The 22,350-nt window shown below is 42.4% G+C and overlaps 1 protein-coding gene across 2 annotated transcripts; it reads left to right on the top strand.

Annotated features, from left to right (window-relative positions):
* Window positions 1-3,603: 3,603 nt before the first annotated feature.
* Window positions 3,604-20,564, top strand: ENTPD6 (ectonucleoside triphosphate diphosphohydrolase 6). Of its 2 annotated transcripts, none has more exons than XR_014154561.1 (14): window positions 3,604-3,751; window positions 7,092-7,380; window positions 8,033-8,109; window positions 8,889-9,032; window positions 9,782-9,857; window positions 10,524-10,559; window positions 11,375-11,463; window positions 12,514-12,593; window positions 13,635-13,699; window positions 14,099-14,200; window positions 14,566-14,706; window positions 16,591-16,657; window positions 17,805-17,861; window positions 18,171-18,254. XR_014154561.1 is itself a non-coding variant. In XM_081854876.1 (14 exons), the coding sequence occupies exons 2-14, from the start codon at window positions 7,146-7,148 to the stop codon at window positions 19,226-19,228; spliced, it is 1,305 nt and encodes a 434-aa protein (XP_081711002.1). In that variant the 5' UTR covers window positions 3,604-3,751; window positions 7,092-7,145; the 3' UTR covers window positions 19,229-20,564. The 2 variants fall into 2 exon arrangements, 1 of the variants encoding a protein (XP_081711002.1); XM_081854876.1 differs by lacking the exon at window positions 16,591-16,657 and adding an exon at window positions 19,139-20,564 and having other exon boundaries at window positions 18,171-18,283.
* The last annotated feature ends 1,786 nt before the right edge of the window (window positions 20,565-22,350 follow it).

The raw sequence follows: 22,350 nt of genomic DNA, 5'->3' as shown, positions 1-22,350 counted from the left end.
AGAAAGCTAACATCAAGGGTAATTCCAGTACCTTTCAAGGAGTAATTGCACCTCCAATTCTTATTTTAAGCAGGAAACATACTTGCTGGCTTTTTAGTTTTACTCAGCGTTTATCCTGTCCTTCCTCCCAATGAAGCCCACTGCAGGAAACATTATCTGTAATATGAAAAACACTTTTTAAAAAGCACTCTTGAAACGTCTGGAAAATCGGTGATTTTTTTCAACCTTGCCAGGAACTTCAGGTTTATGTTTCTTTCAATAGACAGCCATAGGACACTGCAAACAGCGTTATGTGAGCAATAAATATTTAACTGCATGGTAAAGGAAGCAGGTCCGTATAGTTAAAGCTATGGTTTTCCCAGTAGTGATGTATGGAAGTGAGAGCTGGACCATAAAGAAGGCTGATTGCCGAAGAATTGATGCTTTTGAATTACAGTGGTACCTTGGGTTACGTACTTAATTCATTCCGGAGGTCCGTTCTTTTAAAAAAAAAAAAATTATTAACCGGCCAATCAAATCAAATTAAATCACATCACATAAATTCCGAATTACAAAGCCGAATTTTAAATTTTTGTTGGGGGACCCATATTTCAAGATCCGAAGGGGGATTCTGATCATCTTCTTAAAGGTAAAGGTAAAGGTACCCCTGCCCGTACGGGCCAGTCTTGACAGACTCTGGGGTTGGTGCGCCCATCTCACTCAAGAGGCCGGGGGCCAGCGCTGTCCGGAGACACTTCCGGGTCACGTGGCCAGCGTGACAAAGCTGCATCTGGCGAGCCAGCGCAGCACACGGAACGCTGTTTACCTTCCCGCCAGTAAGCGGTCCCTATTTATCTACTTGCACCCGGGGGTGCTTTCAAACTGCTAGGTTGGCAGGTGCTGGGACCGAGCAGCGGGAGCGCACCCCGCCGCGGGGATTCGAACCGCCGACCTTTCGATCGGCAAGCCCTAGGAGCTGAGGCTTTTACCCACAGCGCCACCCGCATCCCCGATCATCTTCTTACTACTGCGTTAATGTCCAAATCAATCCAAATCAGTCCAAACAGGGTTCATAATTCTATCCAGTCTTATCTTGCTGTTTCCACATCACATCTTGTTCATATATTTTCTCTTTTTTCTTTATGATCTCTTCTGATAGTCTCCTTAAGCCGATAGACACCAATAATAATCCTGTGTGAATTTTTCCATTCTTCCAATCCTCAAATCGAGATGGTTTCCATATATCATCGCCTTCATAGATAACAGCGCTCTTTCCATCATTAATTACAGAACTGTCATTCTTAAGTCGCACTGAGGAGTTTCACCCACAATATAAAAACAGCTCTATTTCTCTATCTCCTCTCAGACTTAAGTCCTCCAACAGAACTTCCCAATATGGCGACGGCATTTTTAACTGCGTCATTCCAAAGCTCTTATACATTCCACGCTCTTCTTAAAACATGCTTTGGTTCGAAAATTTATCTCCACACAGCCTTAAATCCACAGCTTAAGTCCTTAAAACGACATTTCTGACTTGTGAGGGGAGGGTATTCTTGTTTAATCACATAAGGAAAGAAAGGAAAGTTTTTTCCCCTCCCCCATCAGTCATTTGCCATACCGTGTCTTGCATAGGCGCCGACTCCATGGGGCCTGAGGGGGCCCGAGCCCCCTCAAAAATTCGTTTGGGGGGGCTCTGCCCCCCCCAATAATTTAAGAAAAACAAAGCCACTCCCGATCTAGAGAGGGGGTGGGGTTGCGGGCTCTCGACCCATCAACAATCTCGCGGGGCTGGCATCAGCCCCGCGAGAAGCGGGGATTCCCCCTAGCTCATTAATATTCACCGCCCACACAGTGCGGTGTGTTCAACAGTGCGGGCCCTCACAGGTTCACTTAAGGTCGGGGCAGCCCGGGGCTCGCCCCTTTCCTTCCCCCAGCAGCAGCGGTTTGGAGGTCTTGGGCCCCCCCAATATTTTTTATAAGTCGGTATGGGCCCCCGCCCCCACAATATTTTTTATAAGTCGGCGCCCCTGGTGTCTTGGCATATCTTCTCATGATTTAATCTTGTCTTGTTTTATCAGAAATCTCTTCTGTTAGCAGTCTTTTACTCCCCCTCCTTCCTTGAAATATGCGCATTCCTTCATCCAAATTGAAGAAGAAGAAGAAGAAGAAGAAGAAGAAGAAGAAGAGGAAGAGGAGGAGGAGTTTGGATTTGATATCCCGCCTTTCGCTCCCTTTAAGGAGTCTCAAAGCGGCTAACATTCTCCTTTCCCTTCCTCCCCCACAACAAACACTCTGTGAGGTGAGTGGGGCTGAGAGACTTCAAAGAAGTGTGACTGGCCCAAGGTCACCCAGCAGCTGCATGTGGAGGAGCGGAGACTCGAACCCGGTTCCCCAGATTAGGAGACTACCGCTCTTAACCACTACACCACACTGGCTCTTAAATTGTTTCTTTTGAAGTTCTTGCAGCTAGTGGCGCGGATCAGGGACAGCGTCCAGGAGCACCGGAATCCCACAGGAGGGCTTTGTGCCTAGTGCCCCCATCCCCACAAATTTGGGGGTGGTATAGGGCACAGCAGGCAAGGCAGTCCCCCCCACCATCCTGGGGGGGGTAGGGAGGCTAATTACTCCCATCATGGCCTCCAAATTACCTCGTGTGGGTCGGAGAGATGTTATTGTCAGCCATCTTCCGATGTGCCCCCTAGTGGCCCCCCTGTCCGTTCTTAACCTGAAACTGTTCTTAACCTGAAGCACCACTTTAGCTAATGGGGCCTCCTGCTGCTGCCGGAGAACAATTTCTGTTCTCATCCTGAAGCAAAGTTCTTAACCTGAAGCACTATTTCTGGGTTAGCGGAGTCTGTAACCTGAAGCGTATGTAACCCGAGGTACCACTGTATGGTGCTGGAGGAGACTCTTTGAGAGTCCCATGGACTGCAAGATCAAACCTCTCCATTCTGAAAGAAATCAGCCCTGAGTGCTCACTGGAAGGACAGATCCTGAAGCTGAGGCTCCAATACTTTGGCCACCTCATGAGAAGAGAAGACTCCCTGGAAAAGACCCTGATGCTGGGAAAGATGGAGGGCACAAGGAGAAGGGGACCACACAGGACAAGATGGTTGGACAGTGTTCTCAAAGATACCAACATGAGTCTGACCAAACTGCGGGAGGCAGTGGAAGACAGGAGTGCCTGGCGTGCTCTGGTCCAGGGGGTCATGAAGAGTCGGACACGACTAAACGACTAAACAACAACAAAGGAAGCAGGCGCCAGAGCTTTCGCTGGGGGAAAGGCTAGCCGATTCCGAGCCGATTTCCAGCAACGTGTTTTTCGCTCCCCACTTAATAATCAATATCCTCGTGTCATCCTCCAGCGCCTGAGGAGGAGTTCTGTGAGACCCAAAAGCTCGCGCCCTACGGAGTGACTGCCAGATCCTACTACACTACAGGCAGTCGCCTGTTGGCTGGCGGGCGGGCAGTCGCCGGCCTGCCCTGCCCGTCCCTGATGGCAGCTCCGTCACCTCGCGATAGGACCGGCAGGCGCGAAACAACAGGACCTCCCCCTCTTGCGCCCCAAAGCCGACTGAGGAGGCGAAGGACACGACGCAGTGATAAGCGCGCGCATGCGTGACTCCCTCCGGCCTGCCCCGCCCACTAAGCTCCCCTCGCGCCAAACGGGCAACCGTCGAGTGCGAGGGCAGGATGGGAAATGGAGGCCTCAGTTAGCGAGAGCGGCCGGGGAGCCGAAGGGGCTTCCGAACGGCTGAGCCGCCAGCTTGAGGTGAGTCGGGCGCGTCTCCCACCCTTCCTCCGCCTGAGGCGAGCCCGGGGAAGGGGCTTCCAGTCCGTGCGGGCTGGCGGAGGGGGCGCAGCCTTCCCTCCCGTAATGCGTCTTGCGAGAAGGCTGAGAGAAAGCCGCCGTCAGCTTACGGCACGTACTTTGCAATAGGCTAGTCCTCATGGAGCCGCGTCGCATACTCGGAGGGCGCTAAATTCGGGGGGGGGGTGCAGGAGGAGAGAGGACTCTTCCCGAGCCCCCCCTTTTTTAAAAAAAGTAACTGGCTGTGAAGGAGGGCGGGGTGGGTCGGTGGGATGAGGAGGATGTTCTGGCAGGTGCAGCTTGTCGCTAGGAAGCTGCTCCACTGTGGAACTCACTGCCACAAGATGTGGCGGTGACCCCTTGTTTGAGGTGGCTTTCAGTCGGCAGCAAAAGGGAAGGTCGCAGCGTTTGCGGCTTGTTAATTCGGAGAGAAGGCGAGTTAGAGGTAGAGGTAGCGCGATAGGAGATCATGAAGAAAGTGGGTTTCTCGGCCTCTCCAAAAACCCGGACTCGCGTGGACAGACAAAAGAAGGTACTTCACGCCGTGTGTTGCTAAATTACAGAATTCGCTCCCACAGGATGTCGTGTTTGCCACCAACTTGGGTGGCTTTAAAAGAGAATTAGACAAATTCATGGAGGAGGAGGAGGAGGCTGGCTACTAGCTATGGTGGCTGTGTTCTGCCTCCGTGGTCAGAGGTAGTAATGCTTCTGAATATCAGTGGCTTGTAGATTTCCCACAGGCACCTGGTTGGCTGCTGTGAGAACAGGATGCTGGACTAGATAACCCTTGACCCTATGCTAATTTAGCATATTGACCTCAAAAACGTGTTTTCTCCATGGTTATTCATTTGCAGTGAAATACTATGTTTTACTTGTTACTTAATAGTGGGCTGTTAAATTTAGTTTTTAAGAGATCAGATTTAGCATGCTTGAATTCAACTTTCATTTTAAACAGTCTATTTTAATTGATATTAAATTAAAATAATTAAATTGTTAATTTTGTTCCATTCTAACTTGACAGGATTTTTACATGCTAAGAATGCTTTCTAGTCTGCAGTGTGTTGGTTAATGCAGCACAGAGAGCAGAAGAGAAGCATTTTTCAACAGAACGTGCATCTTAGGCATTATAGGTTTTGCATTCCAATTGCAGGTGCAGAAATTGCAAGCAGCAGTTCAGTGGTAACTTAAATAAAGTTTGACCTAGAGCTTTGATGCAAGTATTCATGTGCAACTTCCATATTTGCATGTCCATGCTGTTGATTGTTATCTTAATTCCTCTGTTAGACAAGAACACAGATTCCATTTCAGACAAGGATTTAATTTTTGGGGCCCTACAATCTTCAAGTCACCTTAATAGACTGTTAAACATTACTTTTAATCATATTTTCCACTTTCTTTCCTGGACCTTGTTAAATTGACTATCCCATAGCCGTGAGTATAAACAATTTACAGCACATCTGACAATTGGTTTTACAACTAGTTCTCAAAGAGAATTGAATTGCTCTGTTTGAGTGGGGAGGAGGATTGCCCTCCCTTTATTACTGAATTGGGCTCCTCAAATGGCGCAGGCTAAAAATCTAAATCTAGTAGCCATGTTTTGCTCTTTCATGAAAAGACCTGTGTTCTTGGAGATGAACTGTACCAGAATACACAGCGTCCTTAGGCAAAGCACACAGGTTCCTTTCTAGGTGGAGAAGAAGTATAAAGATAAACAAGACAGTCCTTTTGTAAATAGAGGAAGGAACTTGTAAACCTGAAGGTAATGACCCTCATAATATACTCACCATATTCTAACTGAAAGAGGCAGTTTGTGAAACCTTTATTCTGAATGTGGTTGGTTAATTGTTGATGCCGGAGAAGTGTTTCAAGTTGTAGTGAAACACAAAAGGTCATAAATTCAAAGGATGGTTTTCAAGATTGTACTAATGCAATTGTTCTGTTAGCAAAAGTGTTTCTGCTTGCTGGATGTAGCAATCTCCCATTTCCTCCCCCCCCCCCCCCAATGCTGGGTTTTTTCCTGACATTTTGGAGCATATTTGGCACAGAAGGAGTCGGGGGCGGGGGGAGTCCCTTTGCATTAGCGGGAGTTTTTGTGCTGGCTTCCATTAGCAGCACAACAGATTAATTGAATCTGGCCCAGAGTTTTGGGACAGTATAACTTTGTATCCACATCATTTTTTAAGATGCTTTGATAAATAATTTTTAAAAAAACCTTTAACATACTGTTTGGCCAGTACAGAAGACTTTTCAAAGACTTGTAATAACCTGTCTCAATAAGCTAGCTTCATTATCTTAACCACATACACTTGTGTTCATATTGGTATTCTACCATTTTCTCTTGCATCCCCTCACTTCCAAGCCAATGTGTTGAAAAAATTTAGTGTATTATTTTTTAAAATAAGGTTTCAGACATTTCCATTTTCAATTAGCTCATAGGTTCCTAGCCCTAGAGTTCTTACAGTTAAATATAGGTGACATTTCTGTGTAGATCTTAATTGTCCTTTTCCCATCTAATAAATTAATTATTGGTTTAATAATTCCAGTTACAGATAGGTAGCCGTGTTGGTCTGCCATAGTCAAAACAAAACAAATTCCTTCCAGTAGCACCTTAAAGACCAACTAAGTCAGTTCTTGGTATGAGCTTTCGTGTGCATGCACACTTCTTCAGATACCTCTTGGTATGAGCTTCTTCGTATCTGAAGAAGTGTGCATGCACACGAAAGCTCATACCAAGAACTGACTTAGTTGGTCTTTAAGGTGCTACTGGAAGGAATTTGTTTTGTTTTGGTTTAATAATGTCGGTCTACCTTGTTCTTTCATCAGTATTTTGTGTAATTCTATAGCATAAACAAGTTTTTGAGGACCAGTCTTCGTAGTTTTAAAAAATTAAATGGTCTATCTTTAGGGATATCTTCATAATTCTAAATATTAAGGCACTTTTTAATCAGTGGGCATCTTTATGTCACACCTGTAACTTTTTATATGGCAAATGATTCTTCAAGACTAAAGACACAAGGAAAATATCAAAATTTTGTGCTGTATTGAGACTATAGGATGGATGATTCCCACATATTTTCAGGTTAAGCAGTCTTTCAGGATACTTTGCATTTAACAAATAGGTTCTGGTAACTTTTTCTTAGTGAGCAGGAACTTCCAGCTGTTTCAGTTTGATAGATATTTTTGAGTAAATATTGAAAAAGAGCAGTGGATGGAAGTAGCCACATCATACGTCAACTTTCTCAGTACTTGTCTGTTTACGTTGGTGTTACTTTAGTGTATAATTATTTGTTTTTAAATGCAGAGGCATCATGTGTAACTCCAGTTTTAAGTGAAGCAAGAAAGATTAACAGACGCTATGAAGATACCAAAACCGTTCTACGCTTTTGCAGTTTTTACATGTGCTGCTATTTATGCGGTATATGTAAAATGGCATTTGGACTTTAAAACAAAAGCTGCTGTCAATGATTTGGAAAGCCAGCTCAAAAGTGAAACGTCAAGAACAGATCAGGAAGTTCTTTATGGAATCATGTTTGATGCTGGCAGCACTGGGACTCGAATACATGTATTCAAATTCACACAAAAGCCAAAAGGTAGGCTAACATATTTCATTTAAACTGCAAAATTTGTATTGGGACAGTACCTTTATTAAAGCAACTGAAATGTCGCAGGACAGCATACAAGTTTTTGAGTTTTCAACAGTTCTTCATCAGGCTAGATAAAGTGGGGGCAAGGAGAGAGAAAAATGGTTGCTGATAAAGCCAGGAGCCTGCATTTTGTAAGAGTCTTAAGATAAAATGTGTGAGTAGGCACAAGAGGCTCTGTAAGTGCTATGCAGGTTTTAGGTGTGAAGACATAGGTCCTCAGACCAGTTCTGTTGTGTTATCTGTATTATGGCAACATAGTTTGCAAGGTTTCATTACTTCAGGATGAAAGGGATGTGTTGCTAGTGAAACATAGCCAATAGCTAGTTCTTTATCTTAAATTTTATTCTATACACCTAACCTGGAGCCACTGATATCTGTGGGGATGGAGGAGCTTAGCTGAGATCTAATTCAAAGGCTGAATTTGAACATTGCTTTCAGATGATGCAGCCTAATTACAGTGTTCATATGAGCCGTTAATGTTAACCATATTGTGTAGCAGGGTTTCACGTTAATCCCTGGACAGTGGCGTTATCTTGGCCTTCAGTGTATACATTTTTTTATTGTAGATTAACTCAATTCTCTTGCACTTCTTTAACAGAAATTCCTAAATTAATCCATACCACATTCAGAGCACTAACGCCAGGGCTTTCTGCGTATGCTGACAGTGTTGATAAGGTAATTTGAACTTTACTCGTCAAGAGAATATGTCTGTGATTCTCACTTTCTGTAATGTGAAAATTCAGCAATTTATGCTACAATCCTCTCCATACTTTTCCTGGGAGTAAGCACCTCTGAACACACAGACACTTACTGTGTAAACATATAGGCAGTGGCACTATCCGTTTGACACTTTTCCAGTCACTAGGTTACAGAAATACTGTGCGTACATTCTGTTAAATAGCACTACACTTGGTACTTCAACAAGATGCCCAAGTCTTGTGGATTTGCAGCTTTGAAAGGCTTGTCCTACCAGTTTGTAGAACTTAATGAAGTTCCACTGTGAAGGCTGTTGTGACGTTGTGCTAAAGGACCAAGTTATAAGTTAGAGGTTCTTTTAGCTTCAAAATGTCACTGCTGAGCGGTAGGAACAGAGCCTAGCCTTGGCACTCAGGACTACTCATGTCAAACAGCTGGAACCAAAGTACTTAAAACAGTCTGACGTGCCCTAGAGAGGCCTCTATAACTTCCCTGCACCTTTAGCCCTCAGGCCAGAGGTTCTCTACCCTTACTTTATGTTGGCTAAAGACTGATGCAGGATCTCAGAATGGTGGTGGCAAAAAAGATCTTCATGTATCTCGAACTGGAAAATGGGAAGTGATGAGCAAAACATGAATACTAGTGTGTGTGTATCTCTACCAAAGTCTTCATTTTTTAAGTGCTAAAATAGAAGCACATTTATTTATTTATTTATTTTCTATCATCTTATCTATCTATCTATCTATCTATCTCTCCAGAGTGCTCAAGGAATAAATGAACTACTGACAGTTGCTAAAGAAGATGTTCCTCTGGAATTGTGGAAGTCCACTCCTTTGGTCCTTAAAGCAACAGCTGGCTTAAGACTTCTGCCAAAAGAAAAGGCACAGAAATTGCTGGATAAGGTACTTTGCTTCTGCTGTTTTTTGTAACTAAGTTAGCTGCACATATTATATACACTATGCTATCGGTCTCGCCAAAATAATCCAACATCCATGCTTCTGTCCACTAGTTAATAAACTTTGAGGCATAAAAATGAACAGCACAGTCTCAAAGAATGGCTGCATCATAAATGAGTTGTTATCTGACAGGGTGCAGTTAACAGTCTGGAGACTGAAATATAAAATACATAGATGAACTGTGCTTCCTCATTATGCACTTTGGAAAGGGTATAAATGCCAAACATGCAGGAGGGATTACAACAGCAGACTTGCAAAGTTGGCAACAACCTTCTTTAAACCTTGGAGGGGGGAGTCTGTGACATGATAGCTAAATGAAGAAAATCCAGAGTATCAAGATAAAATTCAGGATCCAGGATAACATAGTTTACCAAAAATAAAAGTGAATAGAAGCTAGTCTAGGTTTTCTGGTGAGGAATTCCTGAAAGAAATGAAGGGAGTCATCATAAAAAAAAATCTGCGGTAACGCCGCCTCTGACTACTCTGCAAATGCTGTGTTACTGTGTCTACAAATGCAAGCTTCCAAACCCTATCATAGCAGTTTTGCATGGTTAATCTCCACTTCTCCATAAGAATGTGATCTTCATCTGGGCTGCTACCAGAAAATGGTTTATAAAGGCTGTACGTGCTTTTTTGTGGGTGTGGAAGGATGCTTTTCTAAAACACTAAAAAATTTAGTCTTATTTCAAATTTAGGTAAAGGACATCTTTCAAGAATCTCCGTTCCTTGTAAGGAGTGACTGTGTCTCTGTAATGGATGGAACAGATGAAGGTAGGGATCTTGTTTTTGTCTGCAATTAAGCAAATTTTCTTTTCAGCCATTTCATAAAATTACTTTTAATTCAGCAATAAAATCTGAACCTCTGTGAAACTCAGCGAAGTTGTTGTTGCTGCTTAATAGTTACACAGCGCTGTATCTCCATGTGGCAAGTGCAGAGCAAAACAAACAAATCAGCAAGTCCATGTCTCAGTGAACTTGCAATCGAAGACCAGCAAAGGCAAGGCAATTTCCATTCCTCCTCCAGTTTTGTTGTCAGTTTTTTCCATTCAGCCAGACAGCACTCCCTGCCACTGAGTTCTTACAGGTCTGTTTTGAGAGATCCCCCTTAGGTTTTTTTCTTAAGATTTGTACTTTTTTAAACCTCAGTGTCCACCTGAATCTGCCGATTCCTCCCACGTGTGGGCAAGTGCTGCAATTTTGGCTGCATAATAGGATTCATTCTCCCCTGAGGATAAGCTATTTGTCGCAGCATGCATCACTTCCATTTGCTTACACTAATGAATCTTCTCTGCCATTCTCTTGCTCATTTGTTCAGTTTGGAGAGACCCTAACTGAGCAAACATGTCCTGTTTATGCATTCATGTATCATTTATATTGATTACTGAAGTGGAAAACCACTTTGTGTCTATTCACATAATTTAATTTTTTTTAAACCAGGTATTTCAGCATGGATCACTGTCAACTTCTTAACAGGTATCTATAGAAGTAAATTGTGATCTGTTAATGATGAGCCTTATGTTTTATAATTATTTATGTATCAAATATGAGTCTGACCAAACTGCAGGAGGCAGTGGAAGGCAGGAGTGCCTGGCGTGGTCTGGTCCATGGGGTCACGAAGAGTCGGACACGACTAAATGACTAAACAACAATAATGTATCAAATATATATTCTGCCCTTCCTCCCAAAGGAGCCCAGGGCAGCAATTTTGTGGCAATATATGCCATGCTTAGTAAGTGTATAAATTGGCTTTGTTCTGTAAAACTACAAGATTCTCAGTGTAATTTCATGCATTTTTACTTGGAAGTACTGCTGTGTTCAATGGGGCTTACTCCCAGAAAAGTTCAAATATGATTGTAACTTCCTGAACACGGTCTGCTTTCAAACCATATCTGTATCTATAAAGTAATATGTTGGCAATAGAGGTAAATAAAATATGACCTTGTAATACAAAAAATACACTTCTTGCATTTGCACCACAAGTACAAATATTTAGCAGTGTTTCAGAGCAGGGTGGCACATAACGCATTGCTCACTCAGCAGCTAGTTATTTTGAGTTGTTGAAAAAAGTGATATTTAAAATGTATTTTTAAAAGATGCCCATTTAAAATTCTTAGACAGTAACCCTTATTTACTTCTGAGTAGGTATTGTTAGGATTGCTCTTTTAAAAGAAATTATTTGATAGGATCTCACATTATGTTCATAGAGCATAATTCCATGCAGATGCTGTGCCTGAGGTATAATGACTAAACTCGCTATTAACTTTGTTTTTTCAAATAATACATTTCAGATAGCTTGAATACTCCAAGAAAGAGGTGTGTAGGAATGCTGGATTTAGGAGGTGGCTCAATTCAGATCACATTTCGCCCAAGCACTAAGGTAACAAGAACATGGGTCCCCTTAGTCATGTCAGTTGTAATGAACGACCAATTGATGTGTTGCTTTTTTCCCTTTGCTCTGCTTCCAGTTTGATTTTTGAGTGCCAAACATATTGCTTGGAGTGTATATTCAGAACTTTGTGCTTGAGAAGAAGCAGGCTGACCCTTCATTCCGGCATTTTCCCCCTCAAGGCAACACTTTGCCCTGGGTTTTAAGGCTGTAGAGCTGAACACACGAACTTTTACCCTAGTATGATTCAGTAACTTTGTGATATGGACTGTTCGGTGCTATTTATCCATGCAAGTTTTTCCACAGAGTTCACGCAATGCCCTCATCAAAACGCCACCCCTTAACCCTGCCACCCACCACTTCATCTGGACTTACTGTTTCTGTGTTATTGTTATTGTTGGGGGGAGGAAACGTGGAACATCATATTGTTGAGGAGGGTGTCATGTTGCTGCTGTGTAAAACATATGGGCGTGAGCACCACCAGCTCCACAAGAAACAGTCATACTTTATCATAAGTGATATTCCTAAACTGACCTACCTCATAGGGTGGTTGTGAAGGTAAAATGGGGAAAGGGATGGAACTTCCCCTGAGTCCCTGTCATGGGAAAACGGAAAAATATAAATTAATTAATTAAAAACAACAATAATATATGAGCTCCTTAAAGGAAAGGTGAGAGAGAGATGTAATAAACTTTCAGATATTTCAGATCTACTACCAGTTCTAAACATGTATGAGCCACACTTTGTCATTTATTTGAAATGGAAAGTGCCATTAAAAGGGGTTGGTATTTCATCAGGTTTCCAAACACACACAATAACCTGCACATTCTTTTTTCTACATTCAACCTGATAGGATGCTCAAAGCCAAGTTTTCCCGCTTATTTTTTTTATGGTATTTACGATGCCTGGCTACATAAAGACCATAAAGTTCTAAACCCTTCAGAACACTCTTGTTCAACACTCCTGAAATCATTGAGTTTATTATTCTGCTTTGCTTTGTATGGAGCATTCATGGAGTGTTCAATTTCTTTCTCTTTATAGACCGCCCTGGAGAGCTCCCCTGCTGATCGCATCACTTCATTTCAGATGTTTAACACCACATACCAGCTGTATTCACACAGGTTAGTTGTGAGTAGGAATGGGCAAGTCTATCTATTTTAGTTTCTCATTTTTCCAATCTAAAATTCCGTTCAACACATTTCCCCATTTTTAAAGGTCCTTGTGAAAATTCACCTGCATTTCAGTTGTAAATTTCTCCTATTATCTTCTTTGGCAATCACTCGTAGCCGAGTAAGATTGTCTTCCATGAACAAAGTCTTAACAGTGAGTCTGTAAGCGACTGTGGAGGCCAATTCTGGATCCACACGTCCTTCCACAGTGGGGACATTGGTTTCCAGGTGGGAGTTGATCATGGCAAGGGTTTGCCAAACGTGCCTTCCTCTTAGCACGTTTCTCCCTTACATCCTGAGTTTGAGTATCTTCAAAGTCCATGATGCCTTCCGTAAAGGCTGTTCTCCAATTGGAGTGCTTGCAGGCCAGTGTTTCCCAATTGTCAGTGTTTATACTGTACTACTTTTTTTAAGAAATTGCGTAATACACATATTTATACAAAGTGATAGTCCCTAATATTTCTGGTTTGGTACAATACTTTCACTAATACATGCGTTTTTATACACACTTTACCCTGGTATATCCTAAGAGATCGCTTTTTTTTCATATAAAACATAGTTTCTATCTCTGGCGCAAAAATCAATTGTTCATATTTTCTGACAGTGTAAAACCTTAATAGCTGCCAATAGCAGATTCTGTTTCTGTGTGTGTATTATTTACAGTGGTACCTCTGGTTACCTACTTAATTCGTTCCAGAGGTCCGTTCTTAAGCTGAAACTGTTTTTAACCTGGGGCCTCCCGCTGCTGCCGCACCACCGCCGCTGCACAATTTCTGTTCTCATCCTGAAGCAAAGTTCTTAACCAGGGGTACAATTTCTGGGGTACTATTTCTGGGAGTCTGTAACCTGAACCGTATGTAACCTGAAGCATATGTAACCCGAGGTACCACTGTATTTAGAGACGACCCTTAATGGATACCATGTAACAATAAAAATGAACTCTGCCTCAGTGCCAAGAGTGTTGTGTTTGATCATGTTTTACCTCCTCCCCAGTTACTTGGGACTTGGATTGATGTCGGCACGGCTAGCAATTTTAGGAGGAGTTGAAGGTCAAGCCTGTAAGTATTGCACATTAAGCTTGAGTGGTGGGAATTTTAGATTTTTAGATGCTTCTCTTTAACCTGAGCTTTGTGCTATATAGATAACTTAACCAAATAGCAACCCATCTTTGTAGATTAGGGATCTTGCCAGCTTTTCTTTATACTGTGTCTGCTTGATAGCTAGAAAATTGATGCTAAAATTATATCTATTTAGATCATTTTGTCTGAGAAAGATAAGATTCCTGCTTCCTCTCAAGTAAAGGATGCAGGTTGTGCAGTTGTAGGAACAGGATTTAAATGTTCTGAGATTTGTGTGGCTGAATAGAGGGACAGGGAAATGCTTTGTGGATGGGGAAGATCAAGATTTCCATATGAACTCTCTCCCCTTGTGTCAGTGCATTTTTTTCCCTTTTTCAGTAAAGGAAGGTGAAGAGCTTACAAGTTCCTGCTTATCGCCTGGTTTCCAGGGTGAATGGGAGCATGCCAAGATAATTTACAAAATTAAAGGGCAGAAGGCAGGTATAGTAACTGGTCATCTCTTAATTTGGTAATGCACATTTCCCTTCAGTATCTCCATTAACTTCGATCGGGAATCACCAGAGTGGCATGGGAAAGGAGAGAATTTTGAAAGTGGAAGGGGAGAATTTACTGAATTCTGTGCCCCTGCCAGTGATTACACTTTAGAGATATTGGGTCCTTATTTGATCAGAATGCTCTATACTGGGATTTCGTACTTCTGTTAAGTAATATTAGATACGTACTGTTGCCTGCTTGGTGTCCTTATAACTTCACTTGTTTACAATTGAACAATGTTCTAAAATCTCACATACTTGAATGTCATCGCTAAAGTTGAATTATTAAGGGTGTTTTCCCCCTGCTTTTAGGAAAACCTCTCTTCGAATCATGTTCCGATGAAATAGCAAAACTGATCAGCACGAAGGTTCATAGGACAGATGAAGTAAAGGATTTGGATTTTTATGCTTTTTCCTACTATTATGATTTGGCAGTGGATGCTGGCTTAATAGGTAAAATTGCTTTTGATTTCACTAGTAATATAAAGGTGATTGGCAGTAGTGTTCTTATTTGAGATTTAGGGACATGTGAAACTGCCTTATACAGAGACCATTTGGTCCATCTAGCTCAGTACTGGCAGTGGCCCACCAGGAATTTAGGCAGGAGTCTTTTCCAGCCTTACTTGGAGATGCCAGTGGGAATCGAACCTGAAACTTTCTGCTTGCAAGGCAGACACTGAGCCACTGAGCTATGGCCCTTCCCAAAGTGAGACAAACTCCCATTTGAAATTGCTGAGCTAAAATTCATGTGTAGATATGACACAGTGGTCTGAAGAGAGATTGGGAGTGACTAGCTTGCTACAGAAAGTAGCTGTTCTTTGTTAGGTGTTAATGTACCCTCTATCAATTTAAATGCAGTTGGAACTGAGTCACTCGCAGATTTAACTGGCTCTTTTACTCTTCCCACTGGGGGTTTGCTTTCATTCAGCACTGCATAGTAATGGTGCACACATTTAGACTTTGTATTACTGACTCCACTTTGTAATAATACTCCTCTCCTATACTCTTCTATACTGCGCTATTATACTGTATAATGGTTAGTGTGTTTGACAAGGACCCTGGGGGTAAAGGTAAAGGGACCCCTGACCATTAGGTCCAGTCGTGACCGACTCTGGGGTTGCGGTGCTCATCTCGCTTTATTGGCCGAGAGAGCCGGCGTACAGCTTCCGGGTCATGTGGCCAGCATGACTAAGCCGCTTCTGGCGAACCAGAGCAGCGCACGGAAACGCCGTTTACCTTTCCGCCAGAGCGGTCCCTATTTGTCTACTTGCACTTTGACATGCTTTCGAACTGCTAGGTTGGCAGGAGCAGGGACCAAGCAATGGGAGCTCACTCCGTCGTGGGGATTCGAACCGCCGACCTTCTGATCGGCAAGTCCTAGGCTCTGTGGTTTAACCCACAGTGCCACCCGTATCCCAAGGACCCTGGAGACTAGGGTTCAAATCCCCACTTGGCCATAAAGCTCATGGGTGACCTTGGGCCAGTTCCTGCCTCTCAGCCTAACCTTCCTCACAGGGTTGTTGTGGAGATTAAATGAGGAGGATTAACAGCGTACACAACCTTGAGCTCCTTGGAGAAAAAAAGTAGAACATAAATGCAATAAATAAATGCAGAAACAAATACTCCATTCACCCCTGTCCGTCAACTGAGGATAACACACTTTTGCATCTCTGAGATAGGTTTTGGCTCATGATCAAAGTTTAAGCCCCAACCAATTTGTTAGTGTGTATGGCGCTACAGGACTCGTTATGGGCTGCAACAGAGTTGAGGCCAGTTCTGAAATTTGTCACTGTTAACCCTACTAGCCAGTTTTCTAAAACCAAGTATCGTGGAAGAGTATTGATTCAATAGACTTCTGATTCTTTCTGTTCCTACAAGTCAACTTTATATAAACTTATTTTCTCCTGCTTCTGACTCCTAAGAAGCATTAAACTTCCTGAATTTCCCAGGGACCTCCTTCAATCTCTCTCTGGAGTCCCACTGTCAGTGACAAAAAAATATTATTATTATTATTTATATTAGTTTATTTAAATTTGTATACCACCCTTCATCCAAAGATCCCAGGTGTGTTCATAACAGAAAAATACAAAATGAGAATGCAAAAATGATCCCAGGAAGGCTTGGTTTATGCTTCATATTTGTGCTCTTCACAGTCCTTATTGTATCACATTACAATGAAAGAGCACAATGTGATTCTCTAGCACAACTGGGATGGCTGTAAACATAGCCTCTTTGTTGCCAGCATACTGTTACAACTGAACACAAAACTGTTAAGAGGTGTATTTTGCGGCATCACTTCCAGTGGCCAAAGTCTGCTGTTTTTCCCGTCATTCTTAGGAGTATTAGCAGTGATGCATCCAGACAGCTCTGCTCTGTCTCAGTACTTCCCATCCCCACAGTCAAGGTATGTAGGGTGCTTTGACTCATGTTGTTCCACACCCCAAAACTGGTCCACATGGCTGGCAGAGATTGAGACAGGATTAGTGTGACCGGTACGGTTGACATAGCTGGCTTCTTGTGGTGGGATGTAAAGAGAAGTACCTGCCTTCTTCAGGACTGTGTCTTTCCTGGATGTGCACTCTAGCAATTTAATTAGGAGAACAGAAAATCTCTTAACCTGTGCTTGCTTGCATGCATTCTTTCTTTCCTTTTTATGTGGGGTCATTCTGGCTAGATAGTTGTGCTATGGTGGGAAAAGAAAAAAGCTATCCCTGCACCAAACACAACCTGCAGCCAATAACTTATTCAGTCTCAATACAAGACAAACTACGTAGATTCTGCTTCTAGCAAGGGCCTGGATCTCACTGATGATAAACTTGAGTTTTGTCTGTTCCACAATGGACTACAACTGTGGACTCAAAGAAAGGAATGTTCATCCATGTACAGTGGTGCCTCGCAAGACGAAAAGAATCCGTTCCGCGAGTCTCTTCATCTTGCGGTTTTTTCGTCTTGCGAAGCAAGCCCATTAGCGGATTAGCACTATTAGCGGCTTATCGGATCAGCTGATAAGCGGCTTATCGGATCAGCTTATAAGCGGCTTATCGGATCAGCTGATTAGCGGATTAGCGGCTTAGAAAAAGGGGGGGAAGGAAAAAAACCCGCAGGAACTTGCAAGACATTTTCGTCTTGCGAAGCAAGCCCATAGGAAATTCGTTTTGCGAAGCACCTCCAAAACGAAAACCCTTTCGTCTAGCGGGTTTTCCGTCTTGTGAGGCATTCGTCTTGCGGGGCACCACTGTAGAAGGTTAGATTTTGGGAAGGAAGACCTCACTATATACCAGTGTACATCTTTGCCCTCCCCCCCCCCCCCCCGCAGCATGCTAGTTTTCCATGTGCATTTTTCTGAATGGAGGAGCATTTAATTATGTTCAGTCTGAAAGCCAGGCGGGTTTGCCTCCCTCACTGAGCCCAAAGCTAAAAAGTTCAGTTTGAAATGCACAGAGCAATTACTGCTTGAATTATGCATTTAGAATACCTGTAGGCTGAGTATTATTCCAGCACAACTCTTCTTCTCTTCCTCTACAACTGAAGAGCCCCTTTTCTCTCTTTAGATAATGAAAAAGGAGGAACCCTAGCAGTTGGTGAATTTGAAGCTGTTGCAAAGAATGGTAAGCCACTTCGTCTTTCTATTTGCTTGCTTATGTGTGAACAAGGAATGCATCATTAAGAGGTTGACAGTTAAAACTGTAGCCCACCTGAGGACCAGCACTGAAAATGTCATTGTTGCTATTATTAATTACCCACCCTAAGATTCCAGGGTGGGTTGCAACATTAAAACACAATATTGAAAACAGTATTAAAAAACTTACCATTAGAAAAATAAGGAGGGTCCTAAAACTATACACCTCAAGTGGCAAAAGTATTGTGGAAATACAATCTGCTTTTTACAGCTCATTTTTCTGTTTCTATCCCCAAAGTGTGTAAAACCATGGAAGATCAAGAAGGAGAGCATCCTTTTCTCTGCATGGATCTCACATATGTCAGTTTGCTTTTGGAAGAACTAGGCTTTCCAAAGAGCCACGTTCTTAAGGTAATCATTTTAGAGCTAAATGTGAGAAGAGGTTATCTCACAAAACAAACATTAATTCTGCAGGTTTTGAAAAGGGAGGCACATACGGCAGTATTCAACTAACATGTCTTGTGAGTGCAAGGATTTCTGCTTGCAAAATAGAATCTCCCCTCCTCTTTTTTTCCTTCTCATGCTTCACACCCTCCCCAAATCTGCTGCAGAGGGCTGGGAAACCCCTAGAACAGATTAAGGTGACAGGAGAATTCCATTGTGCATACAAATCCTTGTGTTGATGGAATATTCAAGTAGTGCTACTTTGAATACAGCCCTACTTGCAAATTTCCTCATTTAGAGTTGCCTGTGCAGTATCTTGAAATCTCGGTTTTGTTTTTTAAAAATATTTTTCATCTTGTGACAACAAGGGCTTCAGTTAGTAGACCGCAAAGAGCTGGGGGTGGGAGTAGTGGAAGAGGGAGACTGAGGACTCTGCAGGAAGGAGGGAGTTTTGCCCAGAACATTACAGCTCCAGCACCAATTGCACACCAAGTTCTTCAACTACGAATCACACTGCAATTTGCAAACTAATTTTTAACACATGCAGAACTTATTTTGAGTACTCCATTGACTTGCCCCTTTTCCCACATATTCATCATTTAACTGAAATGTCAAGTGATAGCTTGTACTTCTGAATGGGCCATCATGGCTCCTACAAACTCGGAGAACTTACATATCACCTGAGGCAAAACACATTTTAATAGAGTTGGCTTGCATATACAGCTGCAAATCATGAAGTACAGAGGGGCCAAGTGACGAATGTGTGACGCAGGCAAGAGAAACATAATCATTTCCAATATCTTTGTCCACTTTTCATTTTAGCTTGCTCGAAAAATCAACAACACTGAAACCAGCTGGGCTCTGGGAGCTATACTTCACTATATGGATTCACTTCACAAACTGCAATATTAGGGCTTTCGGAGCCTTGGGGATGCAGTGAGTCTGGGAGGATGTGATGTGGCAGCATTGTGGAAGCTAAGCAGGTGTGGACCTGGTCAGTTCCTTGGACCGGAGACTACTGGAAGCTGCACTACTGGAAGACTACTACTGTAAAAGCTATACATGTGTGTGTGTGTGTATATTTCATAAATACATTTCAAAAGGCCTTGACCTCTTTCAGCAGGGAACTCAGGTGCTAGTTTTTGGTAGCTTAACATACCACTACTCTGTGAAATTGTGTACCTTTCTAAAAGTGTCACTTAAAGTTGGGGATGGTGGTTCTGAAAAGGACTAGGCCATGGCAGCTGAGATCCAAGTCTTGGGCAGCATACCTAAGCTGAAATGGAATGAATGCAAAAATCACCCTGTGATTCATGATGAGAATATAGTCATGTTCTTCAGACTGCCAGGGGTACCTTCTTTCTCCTCCTCTGTCCACATTTGCCTAGTTTTCTGTATTGGGGACAGTTCATTCCCTCCATTGCAGAACTTCTACAGTGTTTGTCATCAGGGATTTGGTCAGCCTTGCTGTCACAGCTTTTCAATGACAGGCAGCTTGAGGAAGGTTTCCTCCCCTTCTAGCTGTCCAGCATCACCTGATCCTTCAATCAAGTGCTGACTCTACCTCCAGGACGAGTTAACTCTTTCTTGCATGCTCCTCCGCTGACCAGGAGGAAACTTCACAGCAAGCCAAACCTGCCATTCTCTATCATGTTCTACAGTCTCTATGAGAAAAGCACATCATCCTCAGGCAGGCTTTTTGCCTTTCCAGCAAGCATTCTGAACCTAGTCTCAGAAACAAGTGTGACTTTTATATTGCAGTGTGTGCGTGCGCATTTGGGGGAATTGCTTTATTTTTCTTAAATGTATAGAAACTAACAAATGGTGTCTTTAAAAAAAAATATTTTGCTTTGTCCAACTTTACCAGTAGGCATTGAGATTAATCTTCTGAAACTCAGCATTTCTGTTCTTCATAGTCTGTACCATACTGGGTTATTTTGGCGGTGTTCTGGTGGTTTTAAGGCCTTTCCCACAATCTGAAGCCAGTTGGTGTCTCACTTGATAGCAGCACACTGAATTCTTAGTGCTGAAATCGAATTGATTTTTAAATGAAAGGTTAAGAGCAAATTTCTGGCAGTTACAATGACATGTTGGTGTCTCTCTGCTAGAAGGTGGGTTTTGTCACGATGGAGACCCCAGTTGTGACCCAACCATTGGTTGTCCTACCAATGATAGCAAGCAGCCCCCAAACCTGTCTTTCTTAAAAATCTCGTTTACTTGAAAATATTAAAACCAGCCTGTGACCGTTCTTGCTATTTCTTCCTTTTTTCCAATCTTATAGAACCCTCTTTAAATTCAAGAAGATATCTGTATATTCCCCAGTTCTTTTCCATATTTAGTTTTTTTACAGCAACTGCCTCCATTGGGATATCCAGCATGGAGTCTTTCTTCTAGGAAATCCTTGTGCCTTACTCGGACACTATACAGACTCTTTCTGATCATATTAGAGAATCCCTTGTGAACTTCATCTTTATCATAATACAGATAACATTGCGACCCATACAGTAGATCAAATCCTTTTAAGTCCAAGATACCTGCATCTTTCAAATCCATCCACTCCTTCATCCAGCCCAGACAGGCTGCCTCATAATACATTTTTAGGTCCAGCAGGGCAAACCCCACCCCTGTAGTCTTTGTGCCAATTTAAAAATTGTATTTAACCCTAGGTTTTTTTCTCTTGCCAGACAAAATGTGTTATATCTTTTTTCCATTGTTTAAAGCAGTTAGTATTTCTGATCACAGGCAGGGATTGAAATAGGAAGATCATTTTTGATAACACATTCATTTTAAATGCAAAGATTCTTCCTAACTTTGCGAGGTCAACACAGTTCTATTTCTCCATGTCTTTCTTAACTTCAATCCAAGTTTTATTATACTTGGATGAGGTTTAAATTTTTAGAGGCGAGCCATACCCCCATATATTTAACTTTCTTTTGAACATGGATTACAGAAAACAGGGCTACAGCTTAAGGGTGAAACTGCACATTATGAACCACGTTTGATTGAAATAAGAAGAAGAAGTAGTATGAGGAGAGGGGGACTTATTTTCATTTGGATTGTGGTGTACAGGGACAAGGAGTTTAGCTTTTTCCTTCCCCACCACAATTCCAGTTAAAAACTGCCTTTCCTCCCTGCCACAAGCTGCTGTTAGCCTGAGAGGGAAACACTCTCATTGCTGTCAATGGGGAACTTTCCCCTCTGGGCTAAAAGGGGTGGGTGGAGGTGCAGTTTTAGTCTGCAGAGAAAGAAAGAGTTAAACTTCTGCTCCCCTGCATACTGCAGTCCTGACAAAAATTGCACTTGCTGCTGTACAGTTACTTTTTAAAAAACCTGACTTGGTTCCTAATGATGTATCTAATGTACATCTGGTATCCTGTTCTTGTATACTTAATGGAGCACTTCATTTTAAGGCTGTGAAGGGTCTGGTCTAGGAGCCACTGTAGCTAACGGAATATTAATATTTTAAGCACCAACTCTTAGGTTAGAAAACAAATTGAATGCAAAAAACTTCCAGTTGTTTGATTGTCCTTGGCTTGTCTGTTGAAGTAGCATGTGTGCAAATGAATTTTGGATATTCAAAAATTATTTTTACTGTCAATTAAAAAAATGCAAGTGAACACCTGTACTGTTCCAATTCATGGAGGTGAATAACGAGTTACACAGCATGTTAAACTGCCATTTTCGATTATCTGGTGGGAGCACTGGGAGAAGAGGATCTCTGTTGGCCCCACAGGGACCATCTTCTCAGAACACTCTCATGCAATGGTCCTGGAACCTGGGTTTACTTATTTTTTTCCTTTTTCCTTACCGCTCTTCCCCTACCCCTTTGTATTGTGTCTATTGAATTGTACACCTTTATTTTCAAGTGTGAACCACCTTGAGTACATTGGCAATAAAGTATCTTGCCTTTCCACAGGGGAGCATTTTTGCAGTTATCCCAAGTACAGGCCTATTGACATAGGCAAAGCTTGAGAGAGAATAAGGAGAGACTTGTCGATGGTTACCCATTCCTCACCAAGACTAACACTTCGTAA

Source organism: Podarcis erhardii (genome assembly GCF_964252035.2).
Source record: "Podarcis erhardii genome assembly, chromosome: 3".
Lineage (NCBI taxonomy): Eukaryota > Metazoa > Chordata > Lepidosauria > Squamata > Lacertidae > Podarcis > Podarcis erhardii.
Note: the sequence above shows the minus strand (reverse complement) of the source record. Positions and strands in the feature narration are given on the sequence as shown.